The sequence below is a fragment of the Salmo trutta genome, chromosome 36, assembly GCF_901001165.1.
Source record: "Salmo trutta chromosome 36, fSalTru1.1, whole genome shotgun sequence".
Taxonomy (NCBI): domain Eukaryota; kingdom Metazoa; phylum Chordata; class Actinopteri; order Salmoniformes; family Salmonidae; genus Salmo; species Salmo trutta.
In genome coordinates this window covers 32,175,579-32,192,790 of record NC_042992.1, presented here as the reverse complement: position 1 = coordinate 32,192,790, position 17,212 = coordinate 32,175,579, and the positions used below count along the sequence as shown (strand labels likewise).

General features: G+C 41.8%; 2 protein-coding genes across 3 annotated transcripts in view; both read left to right on the top strand.

Moving 5' to 3' along the window:
- The window catches only part of LOC115175895 (tenascin-X), a 28,095-nt gene extending 11,392 nt beyond the window's left edge, over window positions 1-16,703 (top strand). Inside the window, exons 5-17 of one of the 2 annotated variants that reach the window (XM_029735518.1) lie at window positions 2,667-2,820; window positions 2,937-3,215; window positions 11,540-11,662; window positions 11,762-11,905; window positions 12,369-12,488; window positions 12,774-12,920; window positions 13,066-13,208; window positions 13,328-13,460; window positions 13,560-13,711; window positions 14,173-14,269; window positions 14,832-14,993; window positions 15,190-15,353; window positions 15,483-16,703. In XM_029735518.1, coding sequence (XP_029591378.1) covers window positions 2,667-2,820; window positions 2,937-3,215; window positions 11,540-11,662; window positions 11,762-11,905; window positions 12,369-12,488; window positions 12,774-12,920; window positions 13,066-13,208; window positions 13,328-13,460; window positions 13,560-13,711; window positions 14,173-14,269; window positions 14,832-14,993; window positions 15,190-15,353; window positions 15,483-15,581 — 1,917 coding nt within the window. In that variant the 3' untranslated portion in view covers window positions 15,582-16,703. Of the gene's footprint in view, window positions 1-2,666; window positions 2,821-2,936; window positions 3,216-11,539; window positions 11,663-11,761; window positions 11,906-12,368; window positions 12,489-12,767; window positions 12,921-13,065; window positions 13,209-13,327; window positions 13,461-13,559; window positions 13,712-14,172; window positions 14,270-14,831; window positions 14,994-15,189; window positions 15,354-15,482 lie in introns of both variants that reach the window. The other variant, XM_029735517.1, reaches the window with a different exon arrangement.
- On the top strand, window positions 3,473-6,866 carry LOC115175896 (lisH domain-containing protein C1711.05-like). Its single transcript, XM_029735520.1, has one exon. It carries the CDS (start codon window positions 4,700-4,702, stop codon window positions 6,074-6,076), a length of 1,377 nt encoding a protein of 458 aa, XP_029591380.1. The 5' UTR covers window positions 3,473-4,699; the 3' UTR covers window positions 6,077-6,866.
- Window positions 16,704-17,212: the final 509 nt, after the last annotated feature.

The following is a 17,212-nucleotide window of genomic DNA, read 5'->3' as shown; positions in this document are numbered from 1 at the left end:
ATTCACAGAGACATATGCTACCAATTGCATTCAAAGCTGCCTTTGTACTCTTTATTTTGAGTATAGGATGTTTTTAGTGTTTCAATGATTTGCACTACATGAATGATGTAATGTAGTACTGGACGCTTAACTTCCTATTGAGTTCCAGTTCAGTTAACAGACAGTAGCCTGGACACTATGTATTAAAAAAAAGCGTACATTCTTATGATCTAATACAATATCCGGGACATGTGTGCAAATGTCCCACAGTAATTGTCCCTTAAAGGCCTAGTGTAGTCAAAAACGTGATTTTCCTGTGTTTTATATATATCTCCACACTATGCAGTTGGAATAATAATAATGATGATAATGCTCTTTTAGTGTAAGAGCTGTTTGAAAAAACTGCCTTAAATTTCAACTTGTTTTTGGTCCTCGTGTGTGGCTCAGTTGGTAGAGCATGGAGCTTGCAATGCTAAGGTCGTGGTTTTGATTCCAACGGGGGACCAGCATGAAAAAGTATAAAAATATATGCGCTCACTACTTACTGGAAGTCGCTCTGGGTAAGAGCGTCTGCTAAATTACTCAAATGTGGGATGGAGTTTGAGATATCACCTGGCGGTAAATTAGTTAATAGACCAATAAGAAAGAGTTCCAAACCTCTCTGGCAATAACAGCTAGTTCTCAATTCTCCTCAGACCACTCCCAGACAGTACTAGCAAAATTCTTGCTTGAGAAATTGCTCTTTGCTAAGAAGCAAATTTTGTGTATTTTTAACCATTTAAATTGAAAAGAATCACTGAAAGGTACTTAATTGATACCCAGAAATGATTTGATTTGAGATAAAAAAAAATATAAAAAAATGGCTGCATTGAAGCTTTAATAAAACATATGCTCCCAATCTGCACAGAGAGGTGATGTCAGACTTACACAATGACAAACTGGATTGGTACTCATCATGCACATGTTGTTGGACCTTGCTATTAGAGCAGACACAAACACTCTCGAGAAGCCGTATCTATGTCATTAAAAGACACATCTACAACACTGTAACAAAGAGAAACACCTTAATGACAACCAAAAGTACCAGAGGAAAAGGTAGGGAAAAGGTACCAAGATTAAACAACCTAGCACAAATCCCACTCCCCTCTTTTTCCTACTTAATGTAACTCTTTCAACGTGTGAATGAGATTATTGTTCTTCATAAAAGGGTTCCAGATGAAAAAGAGAGAGAAAAACAGTAAATAGAGTCTATTGTAGGTTAGTAGAGTGACGTTTGGCCACAGCATCAGCACCAGGACGCATTCCCTAAACTCATCGCAAAACAACAACAGGGGAAACAGCCTATTTTTCCATACATGACAGGGGTAGGTGTGTGAAGAAATATGGCGGAAGGGAGAACATCCTTGTACAGGGAATTCATAAAAACTGAACAGAGGAGAGAAAATTAGGGCTGAGGACAATGAGCAAAGGAGAAAGTCAAGGGAAGGTTAATGGGAGAAAGAGCGAGTGGGCAGCAAGGAAGAAGAAAAGATGCAGATGTGGGATGCTTGTTGCCAGGGCAGCCATAAACACTGTCAAAAACATAGCCTTGACCAGAGAAATGACTTCATTGGTCGGCAGCTGTGACACATAGCAGAAGAGAATGAATAAGGCAGAGATACACATTCATCTCATGTTTACAGATAACAACACACGTACACAAAACGGGGAGCAAACCCCACATTGTGCAAGATTAAAGCACAACAACACACTCATCTCTTGAAATAACTGCTGAAAGAATTAGAGGCATATGACACATGGACACTGAAGATCAATGCTGGGCAACCTGGCAACCCAGCTGGGTCCGATTTCCCATATGAGAGAATATATTACACAATGGAGAAAAACTTGGAGAACACCCCCACATTGGAGTAATTGGGTAAACCCTTAAACTACTGCTTTTAAATGAATGGAAATACTGGCGCTTTCCAATACATAGATTGAAGAATAACAACCTGATACTGTTTTTGTTTTAATAGCATCTTTTATAAGTTGGTTTTTCAAATGATCACATACCAATAAAGGATATTGTGAAAGTTGGAACGCGAACGGTTGACTATAGTTGAGTGGGGTTGCCAGATGCTGTGTATACTGTAATGTTTTTTTGGTGTGACACCATTTCTCAAAGCTTTGTGAGCTACTGGATTTCCCATATATGTTAATACTGAAATACTTTCACAATACTACTATTACATCATTGGAATATGAGGCTGTTTATCTCATTGCCAAGAAAATAATAATATAAAGAAAAGCTGCCCACCCAAGTTATAATTCCCAACAGAGACATCATTCTATTTTGTCTGATGATGTTGTACTGTATAGCTGTTGAGTTCTGTACTAATGTGATTGTGAGGCCCCATTGTGGACAATACATTTGTGTCCAGTTGCTAATTTAGCCTTGGCTTGGTTGACGTTTCCAAAATATCTGAATATAGGCTTCGGCATGACAGAATTTGTAAATTAGCCTTCTCCCCCTGCTGGTAAGCATACGGTACATGCACCCATTCAAAATAATCTTCAACACAGGTTCTGACTACCATTACTTTAGAAAATTAACTGAAATACCAGTAGGCCATTTCATCATAATTATTAATAATCCTGCTGATGTCCGTTTTAACATTAACTTTATCGTTTTCTGTGCCACACAGAAAGAGGGCGATCAACAGATAACATCTCAAGTTGGAGGGAAGCTCACGGCCTTCACCCAAACAGGACTGGCGGCCGGGCAGGAGTACACGGTGACGATCAGGGGAGAAATAAATAGGAGAATGGGCACTGAGAGCACAGTAGAATTCACAACCCGTGAGTCAGGAAACCACATTTTGTATCCCCTTATTAGCATGTTACTTTGGTTATCAATAGATATAAATGCTAAGTCATTTTTTACCCCCACTGCTTTTCCCCATCCCACCACCCAGTTATCTCTGGACCCACAAACCTTCGAGTTGTGAAGACAACCACAACATCTGCCGTTGTCCAATGGGATCAATCGCAAGGAGACATCGATAGGTATCGCTTAACTGTTGCACCCAATCAGACAGACGGAACTGCCAAGGGAAGACAAGACCTAACCCTGCCCCCTGAGAGGGACTCTGCCCAGATTGACAGTTTGGACCCGGGACATTTGTATGACATCACGTTAGTGGCTGAAAAGGGCGGGATCAAGAGCAAGCCAGCAACAGTCCAAGTCACTCCTGGTGAGTTTTATTGGATGAGGGGGTTGCTTACTTTAATTACTACATTGCATAGGAAAAAATCCAGGGACTAGATTGTATAAGAAGCAATCTTGATTCATTAGGCCATATTCTTTATTAGTTTATTTGGAAATGAAGACCATAAAAATAATACAATATTTTAAGATAAGAGTTATACAGTCATGAAACAACAAATAAATTGTGAACTAAGCAGAAGAAGCAGGAGAGAAAGAGAAAGTCATCATTATGTTTAAAAGAGAGAGAAATCTCTGAAACGAATTGGATTCCCTGGCAATGTGAATGAATATGCAAGAGAGGCCAGTCCTGCTCCTGTGAACTGTTATCCCACTAAAGTTAACATGTCTAGACACATCATTATTCAATAGAGCAGATCATTGGAAGTGAAATTAAAATAGCTTGAAATGAATAGAGGTACAATATAAAAACTGCTCCTGGAGCTAACCTGATCTCTCTTTGTAAAATATATTTTCATTTTCATTATTCATTCTCTCTTTCCCGACAGTAGCGGCACACACTTAACTCACAACATTGAATATTTCAGCACCCGAACAATGAATGGCAAGGTTGTTTTGATGACCAAATGTAATACTCTTTCCACTTCTCCCTGCAGGTTTGGACAGCACATAGGCCAACTATTTATTGCACTAATGTCAATGCAGGTGTTGTTGGAAAACAGGATAATTCAAAGTGTTCAGTTCAAAGATATTATTTTTGATTTTCCCATTTCGATCAAACAGTGCTTCCCTCTTGTAGTCGGATCCAAAAAAAACACATTGTTATCTTTGGTTCCAAATGATCGCTTCATGCCTTTAGGAAAATCCACAAAGACAATATCCAGGGTGACTATGGACACGGTGACCATGCAGGTATGACCAGGAGTAGAAAGCCACGAAGACCCAGCAGGGAATACAAAGCCTGTGAAGGCCATCTACTACTCAAAAGCCAAGGGTGAAGAACCAGAGAGTGGAAAGAATAGGAGTGGACCAGGCTCTGTAACAGTCAAAGGCACCAATGGAACCAAAGAGGACCCATCTGTTACAACCAGTAAAAGACCACTTGTCAACACAAAATACAGGGTCGTACATAAACCAGGTTATAGAATAACCTTGCCCAGGAAGCCATACATTGGAGACTCTATCCGTTTTAATGGTACAAGTGTAAGCCAGGGTGGGAGGAGAGTGGGTCACAGTCTTCTGAAAAAGCCTTCAAGCAGAAATCCATTGGTGGGGCCAAAGGTCAAGAAGACCTTAAAAACTGACACTAAAACAGAAAATCCCATTGTTGGGGACAGGACTATAGCTATAACTGTGAAAAACACTAAGCTGAAGACAAGTCCTCTTGGAGAAAAAGATGGAACTTCGGCAAAGACAAATCCTGTTGGAATCCTTCCTGAAAATGCCACTCTGAGTTCTGGTTCTGAACAACCAACAGTGATTCCCGGCTTAAAGGACCTACCTGATAGAAAAATGGGTACAGAGACTGAAACAAACAAACCAGGGCAAGGGACAGATGGCTTGGAGCCTACAACCACATCAGAAACAAATACTACTGTTCACCTGAACGGGAAGAAATGTCTCAACAAGATTAAATTGACACACAGGAAAGTCATTGTGACCTGTAGAGAGAGAGTCATTGGGGGGAGGGTGAATGGCACAATAGTTCAAAGTAAACCCACAACAGAGCAGGGTTTTGCTGAAAAAGAGGACAGTGCCCTAAAAGTGTCTGAAACAGGACAATCAAAAACAACATACTCATACTCAGATAAAGATAATGTTGCAGAAGTGGGTATCAGCAGAGATGGAGAGAAAACAACTGACTTGAGATTGTTTGGAACCAAACAAAACGAGACAAAGACTCTGAGAGTTGGCGGCACACCACCTTTTCGCAGCCTACCTCCAAAGCGGCCCTACCAACACCGGCCAAACCTAAATATGAGACCATTCCGAAACAGGACACGTTCACCTTCTTTAGCTCCCACAAAACGAAATGAATCAAAGACTGGTATGGGTCAACCCATGACTGACAGACAAGTGGTGTTTGCAAAGGCATTGCCTGTTTCCCAATCCTCAACCCTCCATCCAGATGCTCAGCCAGAGAGGGCGTCAAAATCATCCAGTGAATCAGAACAGAGTGGCAAAGAAGGGTATTCATCATCGTCCTCCACTTCAGAGGAATCAGACTCTACTAAAGAAAATGCTGCAGTGGCAGAGAATGGTATTGCAGTAACAGAGGACGGTATGAGCACAGGCGCAGACAAGGCAACTGACATAGTGTCGTCTGGAACTGAACGAAACAAGTCAAAGACTCTGACAGTGGGCAGCACACCACCCTTACGCCATCTACCTCCAAAGGGGACCCAACAACGCCGCTCACACCCAAATATGGGACCATTCCAAAACAGGACACCAACAAACCTGAGACCCCCTCAGCATCCATCACGAGGTCCCATACGCAGTCCTTTCCAACCTAAACTGACAAACAGGGACAACGGCATCATCGTTCACACCACTCAACCGGAGGAGCAGGGCACCTACTGCACCAGCCAGAATGACACAAACACAGACCTTAAGCCCCAAACTCTCAGCAAGAGAACAAATACCACAGCTGGTAAAATAGCAGAAGGTCGTACGTATATTAGAAATAACGGTAGCTTGAGCCAAAGGAGCCAAGATTCAAAAACAGGTCATCATGACAAAGGGAGCCAAGTGAGTAAGACTGCTGATTCAACAGACAGACCAAACCAGATAAATGGATCAGATGCCACTACTACTGGAAAAACAGGCCAGACTCTAAACTCAGTGGGGGTTCAAAGCGTAACCTCAGGAGGGTTCGTAATTGTTTGAGGAGCACCAGAGGGGATGTACAGAAATGTCATAGTAACCCGGGAAGAGCATGGAAGTACGAACGAGGCGGAGGAAGAGGAAGTGGAGGAGGGGGAGTGTGAGTCAGAGGAGGATAGTGAGGAGGAAAGTGAAATGGGGTGAGTCAAGGTAAGGAGGGAGGGGAGGAGAACCCTGTTACCAATAGCAAAAGTGATAACCAGAGACAGAACAGCAACAGTAATACTACGGCTAAAGTTGGTGACGGGGGTACAATCGAGTTCTCCAAAGTCCTTCCAGGGTCGGCTCGCTCATTCCCATTCCAGAATCTCCATCCACAGACACGCTATTCCCTGTCCGTATTTGGGAAGGGTCCCGGACTACGCTCCAAAATTCACAGACTCATCGTAAGCACAGGTACTGGCCATAGTTAAATCTCTACCAACTACTACAAGGGTTCATTAGCTCATTGTTCAAGCACAGGACTTCTCTTTTCTTGAACTATGCAAGTTATTCAAGACACCCAAGTTAGATGCCGGTACATCCTCACACCATTTTAGGTGAGGTATACTTGCACAGCTGCTTGATCCATATCCATTTCAAGAGCTGTCACACTCTTGATACTGTAACTTCCTGAATTACAGTACTTCATCATGTCTGTCGTTAATTTTCATCATCTGCTTATTGATACCGTGAGCTGTGTTTCTTTTGGTTGGTCCTTGACAACCAAGAGCTTTTAATTAAAGGAATGGTAAATAAATCCAAAACTTTAATTACAAATTATAAACTGGGTTGTTTGAGCCCTGAATGCTGATTGGCTGAAAGCCATGGTATATCAGACCGTATACCATGGGTATGACAAAATATTGATTTTTACTGTTGGAATTATGTTGGTAACCAGTTTATAATAGCAATAAGGCACCTCTGGGGTTTGTGGTATATGGCCAATATACCACGGCTAATGGCTGTATACAGACACTCCGCGTTGCGTCGTGCCAAAGAACAGCCCTTAGCCGTGGTATATTGGCCATATGCACCACACCTCCTCGGGCCTTATTGCTTAAATATGCAATGACCAAATAAACATGCATCTGTGCTAATCATTTGTATTTCGTGTTAACCCCTTGTTTATACCATGTTGTGCAGTGATTAGTGCAAATGTGATGTGTGTTGTTCATACTGGGTGCATTGTGGAAAAACAGGTATGATTGCCAAAACACCCAGAGGAAATGGGCTGGTGCTAACTGGGAAACTATCTGAAGCGCATCCCATCAAAAAAATGTGAGCATGAGTTCATAATCTTCAAAATGTAGGTTATGTTGAGGGATACTCTCTAATATATAATCATTACAGTGCTAAATCTTACACAATAAACACGTGATTACATAGCCTCCCGGGTCCATATACGACATGTCATATACAGCCTGTGTTTTCCATTTTGTACATGGACAGTATGTCAACCCAAACACATCCATGTGCTAAGCATATACAGTGCCTTCAGAAAGTATTCCTACCCCTTGACTTATTCCACGTTGTGTTACAGCCTGAATTCAAAATGGATTAAATATATGTTTTTAGGAATTTGACCAAATTTATTGGAAATTAAATACAGAAATCTCTTTTACATAAGTATTCACACCCCTGAATCAATACTTTGCAGAAGCACCTTTGGCGGCGATTACAACTGAGTCTTTTTGTCCAGCACCTGGATTGTACAATATTTGCCAATTATTCTTGAAAAAATTCTTCAAGCTCTGTCAAGTTGATTGTGGATCATTGCTACAGTAGACTGACATTTTCAAGTCTTGCCATAGATTTTCAAGCCGATTTAAGTCAAAATGGTAACTAGGCCACTCAATATTCACATTCGTCTTGGTAAGCAACTCCAGTGTAGATTTGGCCTTGTGTTTTTGGTTATTGTCCTACTGAAAGGTGATTTTGTCTCCCAGTGTCTGTTGGAAAGCAGACAACCAGGTTTTCCTCTAGGATTTTGCCTGTTCTTACTGCTGTATTCCTAGTCCTTGCCGTTGAAAAGCAGCCACCACTCAGCTTGAAAATATGAAGAGTGGTAGTCAATAATGTGTTGGATTTGCCCCAAACAAAAGGTTACTATCTTTGCCACATTTTTTGCAGTATTACTTCAGTGTCTAGTTGCAAACAGGGTGCATGTTTTGGAATTTGTACAGGCTTCCTTCTTTTCACTCTGTCATTTAGGTTAGTATTGTGGAGTAACTACAATGTTGTTGATCCAACCTCAGTTTTCTCATATCGCAACCATTAACCTCTAACTGTTTTAAAATCACCATTGGCCTCATGATCAAATCCCTGAGCAGTTTCAGTCCTCTCCGGCAACTGAGTTAGGAAGGACGCCTGTATCTTTGTGGTGAATGGGTGTATTGATACTCCATCCAAAGCCTAATTAATAATGCCACCATGCTCAAAGGGCCTATACAGTGCCTTTGGAATGTATTCAGACCGCTTGACTTTTTCCACATTTTGTTAGATTACAGCCTTATTCTGGAATTTATGAAAGAATTTTGGTCCCTCATCAATCAACACACAATACCCCATAATGACAAAGCAAAAACAGGTTTTTAGATTTTTTTTCTAATTTATTTAAAATAAAAAACTGAAATATAAAATGTATATAAGTATTCAGACCCTCTATTCAGTACTTTGTTGAAGTACCTTTGGCAGTGATTACAGCCATGAGTCTTCTTGGGTATGATGCTACAAGCTTGGCACACCTGTATTTGGGGAGTTTCTCCCATTCTTCTCTGCAGATCCTCTCAAGCTCTGTCAGATTGAATGGAGAGCGTTGGTACATAGCTATTTTCAGGTCTCTCCAGAGATGTTCGATTAAGTTTAAGTCCGGGCTCTGACTGGGCCACTCAAGGACATTCAGGGACTTGTCCCGAAGCCACTCCTGTGTTGTCTTGGCTGTGTGCTTAGGGTCGTTGTCCTGTTGGAAGGTGAACCTTCGCCCCAGTCTGAGCTCTGGAGCAGGTTTTCATCAAGGATCTCCCTGTACTTTGCTACGTTCATCTTTCCCTCGATCCTGACTAGTCTCCCAGTCCCTGCCGCTGAAAAACATCCCCACAGCATGATGCTGCCACCACCATGCTTCACTGTAGGGATGGTGCCAGGTTTCCTCCAGACATGATGCTTGGCATTCAGGACAATGAGTTTAATCTTGGTTTCATCAGACCAGAGAATCTTGTTTCTCATGGTCTGAGAGTCCTTTAGGTGCCTTTTTGGAAAATTCCAAGCGAGCTGTCATGTGCCTTTTACTGAGGAGTGTCTTCTGTCTGGCCACTCCACCATAAAGGCCTGATAGGTGGAGTGCTGCAGAGATTGTTGTCCTTCTGGAAGGTTCTCCCATCTCCAAAGAGGAACTCTAGAGCTTTGTCAGAGTAACCATTGGGTTCTTGGTCACCTCCCTGCCCTTCTCCCCCAGTTGCTCAGTTTGGCCGGGTGGCCAGCTCTAGGAAGGGTCTTGGTGGTTCCAAACTTCTTCCATTTAAGAATGATGGAGGCCACTGTGTTCTTGGGGACCTTCAGGGCTGCAGAAATGTTTTGGTACCCTTCTCCATATCTGTGCCTCGACACCATCCTGTCTTGGAGCTCTACGGACAATTCCTTTGACCTCATTGCTTGGTTTTTGCTCTGACGTGCACTGTCAACTGTGGGACCTTATATAGACAGGTGTGTGCCTTTCCAAATAATGTCCAATCAATTGAATGTACCACAGGTGGACTCCAATCAAGTTGTAGAAACATCTCAAGGATGATCAATGGAAACATGATGCATCTGAGTCTCATAACAAAGGGTCTGAATACTTATATATATTTACATATTTTATACATTTACAAACATTTCTAAAAACCTGTTATTCGCTTGGTCATTATGGGTTATTGTGAGTAGATTGCTGATATTTCTTTTATTTAATCAATTTTAGAATAAGGCTGTAACGTAACAAAATGTGGAAAAAGTCAAATACTTTCCGAAGACACTGTATATATATTTTTTACACATCTACCAATCAAAGACCCTGCTTTGTGAGCAATTAAAAAACCTCTCTTGTCTTTGTGGTTGAATCTGTGCTTAAAATGCACTACTTGATTGAGGGACCTTATAGATAATTGTATGTGTGGGGTACAGGAACTGGGGTAGTTATACAAAAATCATGTTAACCACTATTATTGAACACGGAATGAGTCCATGCAACATTTTATGTGATGTGTTAAGCACATTTTTACTCCTGAATTTATTTAAGCTTGCCATAACGGGGTTGAATATTTATTAACTCAAGGCATTTCAGATGATTTATTTTTTATTAATTTCAAAGATTTTCTACAAACAAAATTCCACTTTGACATTATGGGGTAGTGTGTGGATCATTGACACAAAATCTCTATTTAATCAATTCAAATCCATGCTGTAACACAACAAAAAAACTTTCTGAAGGCACTGTACTAATGAAAATTACTCTGATATTCATGAGACCATTCAGCTACAACCGCCATTCACTGCTGGTCTGATCTTCTCTCACTTAGGGTAAGCTTTAAGTCAGCAACCTTCATTGGCTCCCTTCATCACTCACAAAACTCAGGGTAAGACCATGGTTGGTCCCTATGGTTTTTCCTGATCTTAAGCGTGAAATGTACAGATTTTAATCCTATGAGTCTTTTTTAAATGTATTTGTAAAAATAAAAAAAAGAACAAAATTCGACAAGGTTTTAACGATTAGCTAGTTTTTTAGTTTTTTTTCAGAGGGTGAGGTCTCAAATGGTATTTGGAATCATTATGGCAGGATTCTGCTCACTCATGGTTGAAAATCTGTTGGTCAACACATTTCTTATTCCTTAGAAATTATATTTTCTCTTGCTTTATCTCTCCTATTCTTGTATTAAAATAATTTGGGATATGTATTTGTTATCAACATCTCTTCGATTTTTCCTGTCTTCTGTTATAACCATTTAAGCGTTTTCTCTTTCCTGCCAACTTCTTTTTTTTTTTCAGGATCAAAAGACCAGCTCAACATTAATATCTCATCCTTTTCCCTTGCTGCTTTCCAGGGTCCAACATCTGCATTTAACAGTGACACCTTTGTCTGTTTTAGTATATGCTGTACTGTGTATACTGTATATATGTTTGCACTGTACATATATACCCAAACTCAATGGAGCACTAATAATAACAGCGTGAGTAAACAAGAAAAGTATGAGTGCACCTACATTTTAAGGTATATTGATCTTTCTTCTCCTCACATGTAGTATGACTTACCTCAAGTCTCCATTTTCTCTTTCTCAAATATATTCTAGCTCTGTTTCCATGTCCATCATGTTTCTCTCTTGATACTTTTCTTTCTTTCTTTCCTACCGTTTTTATTTGTTTTCATGCGTCTTTCTGTCTGTGTTCGTCTTTCTATCTTTTGTTTCTCTTTTTCGCTCTCAATCACACTTAATATTCCCGTGTCATGCCCAGGTCCAGAGCCTCCCTCAGGTCTTGTCTTCAGTGAAGTGACTGAGACGTCTCTCTCTGTGTCCTGGACCAAGCCAAAAAGTCCAGTGAGTGGCTTCAAGGTCACCTACACTCACACACAGGAAGGTAGGTGCTTACACTAACGTTCTGGGGGTCAGAATCCTGGCTGTTGAGTCACGTCAGTTCGTTGTGTATTCACATCGGAAGTTGCCCGTTCTATTCCAGGGGAGCCTCTCTCCGCAGCGGTGGACTCTGGGGATTCCACTCTGGCACTGTCAAAGCTCTCTCCAGGGTCCTCCTATGAGGTCAGTGTGATATCCATCCTTGGACTGGACGAGAGCGATGCAATCAAAGACCTGGTTATGACACGTACGTTTACTTCAGTCATCCTGTTGACTTTCAGTTTTAGGATTAATGCTAATTTACAGGAAGATGTCAGATTATAAATTATAGGAAATTAGACTATCAACAGCAACTTTTTTTTGGTCCTTGGTGGTGTCTTGGTCAACGAATTTAAGTTAAGCATTAAAAACCACATGTATTTTTTGTTTTTGTTTCTTACTTTCGTGTGTATGGTGTTTTCTCTGCATTTTATATGGGGTCTGTGTTCATAATTGTTCTAGCAGGTGCAGGATCTGGGAAAGATCTGTGCATTTTCACATTTTCTCAAAGGGTCTATTCTGGAGCTGATTCAACTTCAATTTCAAAATACTTTTTTAGCAAGAATGAGATTCGAATGTAATGATGTATCGAAAGGATTTGATTTCACATTGTGATAACTAACGCTCCCTTTCTCTTGCCTTCATTTTTTTCAAACCCAAACCGATCTCAGTCCCTGACCCTCCGAGGGATCTCCGGGCCATTAATGTCACAGACACCAAGGCCTTGCTGCTATGGCGACCAGCACTGGCAACAGTCGACCGTTACGTCATAGTTTATGGCACTGTAAAAGGTAAAGGGGTATCAGAAGTTGGATATCCATTACAACAATACCCCGTGGGGCTTTTAAAAGCCTGAGCCGTATTAGAGCCTTTCCTTTCCAGTTGGAGCTTTCACACAGGCCACAGGCAAGATGAGATCATAGTATTTGTATTGGACAGTCAGTTTATGACCACCTTAACAGCATTACAATATAAACACTGAGAAATAAATTAAATCCTGCTGCCTACCTCTCTCCCCTGCTACTCACCTGCTCTCTCTCCGCTGCTTACTTGTTTCTGTGTCAACCAAGGGTCAGATGATGCCAAGATCACTGTGTCGGGCAATGCGGCGGAGCAGCAGCTGAAAGGCCTACAGGGCTCCACTATGTACACCGTCACAGTCACCAGTCAGCTGGGCAACCTGGACAGCTCTGCCGCCATCACCGCCTTCACCACCACCGGTGGTCAGTCCGCACACGCACCTTCTCAAACTACCCTAATGCTTAAACCAATCAACTCACCCGAGACCGAGAAGAAAAGGAAGGCTGATGTTTTCATTTCATTTTTACAACTGAGCTTCTTGTGATTGTGTCCATGTCCATCTGGCAGGATCCAGGGGAGACGGGGAAGTCCCGCGTGACCTGAAGGCCAGTCAGGTGACTCCTCGCTCAGCGCTGTTGACGTGGAAAGCACCCTCTGCCGCCGTGGGAAGCTACAAGCTGACCTATCAGACGGAGGGACAGGAGAAGCAGGTGAGGAACACTGATTAAAAGGTGGAGACAGACACACGTTCTGTTTTATTCAGGACAGTAAATTAGGACACAATGCAACAAACTCTGGTCTAGACAGATGGCCTTTTTCTTCTCAACAGGAGGTTACCATTGACTCCACAGTAACAGAGTTTAAATTGACCAGGCTGCATCCCATGTCCAAGTACACCGTGCAGCTACAGGGGGAGAGGGGAGGGAGCTACACTGCTACTATTTCCACTGAGTTCACCACAGGTAAGTGGTCAAATATATTTGACTTTATAAAGAAACTTAACAAAACATCGAAAGCACAGTTTCATAAAGTTAGGCTCTCTCTTTGATTTTGTCTGTCAGGGAATCTCCGATACCCCTTCCCAAGTGACTGTTCCCAGGAGCTGCTAAACGGGATACGTGAGTCTGGAGAGGTGGAGATCTTCCCAAAGGGAAGGCAGGGAAAACCAGTGTTGGTCTACTGCGACCAGGTGACTGATGGAGGCGGCTGGACGGTAAGAGAAGATGATTGTGTGAGGGACCATGTGTCTATACTGTTGGTGAAGAGAGAGATTGCTATTTAAAATGTATTCAGATGTAGACAATAGATTTAGCTTAAGTAGTGACAAATGCAATATATTTGACTACATAATGACTATGTCCCTTAAAGGAAAATAACACTCAGAAACTATCTTTTGCTATTTGGTATTTCATTAGTCCACAATTGACACAGTCCCAAAATGTTTTGCATGTCAGCAATCAAGTTTTCAAGATATCGAACTTTCAAAATAAGTTTATCTTGAAGACATTATTGCTGACATGCCAAACAATTTGGGACTGGATCAATAGTGGACTAATCAAATACCAAATACCAAAATAGTTTTGGAGTGGTATTTTCCTTTAACGGACATGAGAGGGAGTTAACGGTTGGTTTAGGATGGTATATGTCCGCTGTATGAGCGTGTGTGCTTTACAGGTTTTCCAGAGAAGGATGGATGGGAAAACTGACTTCTTCAGAGGCTGGAAAAACTACAGCAAAGGTTTTGGAGAACTGAGTGGGGAATTTTGGCTGGGTGAGAGTCATTCGTCACGCTAAGTTTGTTTTCACCCACTTCAGCAGCAGTGCACCAGCGTTACGTCAAACAGAACTGTTATATTGACGACGCAAAAGCTAAACTATGTCACTTTTACGTAAACAGTGCAAGCCCTCATGACAGATCAACTCTGTAAATAGACCTGTTGCTGGGCAGATAAATTAAACAGTATAACGCCAGATGAGAAGGATCAATTTAATGTGGAAATGTATGGCAAGACGGTAGAAAGAAAGTGACTACTGGCACTATTGGTGCACAAACAGAAGGACAGCCAAGAGCAGTAGCAGAGGGCCTATCACTCTTCAAAACCCTTTAACTTTTTTGGAGCGATTGGCTGAGCATTAACACTGGTAGCACACTATCCACTATTCATTCTAACATTGAGGGGCATCATGCTCATTTCTACTGTGTAGATCTGATGAAAATAAGTCTTCAGCGCCCCCTAGAGGAAACACATATAGTTTACTTCAGGAGCTCGGCAGTGAGCAGTTTTTTGTGTGCTATAACAGCTTGTTTCCCACTCATCTCTGTCCATCTATAGGTAATGAGAACCTACACAATCTAACCAGCATGGCACCAATGACCCTACGTGTGGACCTCCGTGCAGGGGACGAGTCAGTGTTTGCCAAGTACTCTGCATTCACAGTGGACACTGTTAGAAGGAACTATGCTCTCAAAGTGTCTGGGTACAGCGGTACAGCAGGTATGAACAGAATCTGTCCAGTGAAAATGATTGACCTCTTATTGTGCATACTTCCACATAATCATTAAACCCGTGGCTTATTGTCTTCTCATTATCCCTCTATTCCACACCTACTGTTTCCCTCCTCACGCCTGCCATCTGTCTTTCCACTCTACCTCCCTTTTCCCCTTCCCTCTCGACTTTTCCGTCCCGGTAGGTGACTCTATGAGTTACCACAACGGGCGCATGTTCTCTACCAGAGACAGAGACCCCATGCCTTTCATCACCCGCTGCGCCATGTCCTATAAGGGGGGTTGGTGGTACAAGAACTGCCACGAGGCCAACCTTAATGGCCTCTACGACACCAGTGTCAATCACCAGGTAATGCCAGCCGACTTCATACCTTATTTCACTATTTAAGAGTCTATATCACCAAAGTAATCCAAGGCAACTATTCCAGAACAATCAATTACAGGGTGGTTTGCTAACTGAATCGTCTCTGTGTCTCAGGGTGTGATCTGGACTGCCTGGAAAGGCAAGGACTTGTCCATCCCTTTCACCGAGATGAAGCTCAGACCAACATCTTTCACCCCTCCAACTCAGGGATAATGACAAAGTGGTGGACAGAAAATGAGAAGGGGGGAGAGGCACAGTTTATGAACACACACACACACATCCAGGTAACTGCCGAAATAAAGGAAACACCAACATGAAGTGTCTCGATAGGGCGTTGGGGTCACCACAAGTCAGAACAGCTTCAATGCACCTTCGCGTAGATTCCACAAGTGTCTGAAACTCTATTGGAGGGATGTGACACCATTCTTCCATGAGAAATTCCATAATTTGGTGTTATGTTGATGGTGGTGGAAAACGCTGTCTCAGGCGCCGCCCCAGAATCTCCCATAAGTGTTCAATTGGGTTGAGATCTGGTGACTGAGACATAAACACACACCCTTTAAACCAAGGCAGTTAACCCACTGTTCCTAGGCCATCATTGAAAATAAGAATTTGTTCTTAACTGACTTGCCTAGTTAAAAATATATATATAAAAAAATAAACACTATACTCCTTTGAGACCCCTCTTTCAAAGTCACTGAGATCTCTTCTTCTAGCAATGGTAGCCAAAATAATGGGCAACTGGCCATTTTTATACCCTAAGCATGATAGAATGTTAATTGCTTAATTACCTCAGGAACCATACCTGTGTGGAAGTACTTGCTTTCAATATACTTTGTATCCCTCATTTACTCAAGTGTTTGCTTTATTTTGGTAGTTACCTGTACATAAGCACACAAGCAACCACACACAGTGTCATGCATGTATACACAGTACATGCACCTATTAGCAAGTTTGAAAATCTCCCAATGCCTTGCTCTCCAGACTAAAGCAATTAGATTTTTTCAAAATGTATAGAGGACAGTTATCTGTATGTTATATTGTACAGTTTCTAGATTATCTTTGAGATTTCCCTTTTCTTTTTTACTCTACGTGTTATGGCACCCCTTGCGTAAGCTGTAAAAATGTATGCACTGTCCCCTGGCTATGACGGTACAACCGTGGAAATGAGCGGTGAATAATGGAGATTTCTGTTTGTACTTGACTGGCAATTATCGAGTTTTGGTGATTGTCCTTTGTTTGTCTTATTTGTGGTTATATGTCCTGTATTTTCGGGTTGCCCCAATTCTCAAATTGTAGTTGCTACAATAATAAAATAATGGTGGAACATGGGCAGCAGAAGCACTGGGTGTTCCTTTGTATGATCAAGTACTGTATGTAAGGGAGGTTTTCACTGATATAAGCTAGGTGATAGACTTGGAGGCCTTGAAGATAAACTGTGCAATGACAAGGCGTGACAATACAGAGTTATTTTTGATGTTGAATACCCAACATTCTACCAAACTCCCCAAATAGTCCCAATGCATTCCCACTGGTCATTACTCATCGCCAAAGATAACACCTACTGCACTTTTACTCAAATGAAACAGTACCACTACTACAAGGCAATTCATGTCCACAATCAGATCTATTTGAACATTCTACTAATACATATTCACTGAGTGTACAAAATATTAGGTACGCCTGCTCTTTCCATGACATAGACTTACCAGGTCACTTGTTAAATCCACTTCAATCAGTGTAGATGAAGGGGAGGAGACAGGTTAAAGAAGGATTTTTAAGCCTTGAGACAATTGAGACATGGATTGTGTATGTGTGCTATTCAGAGGGTGAATGGGAGAGAC

Excerpts from the sequence above, each read along its gene's own strand:
- LOC115175896 (XM_029735520.1), top strand. The coding sequence starts at position 4,700 with ATGGGTACAGAGACTGAAACAAACAAACCAGGGCAAGGGACAGATGGC.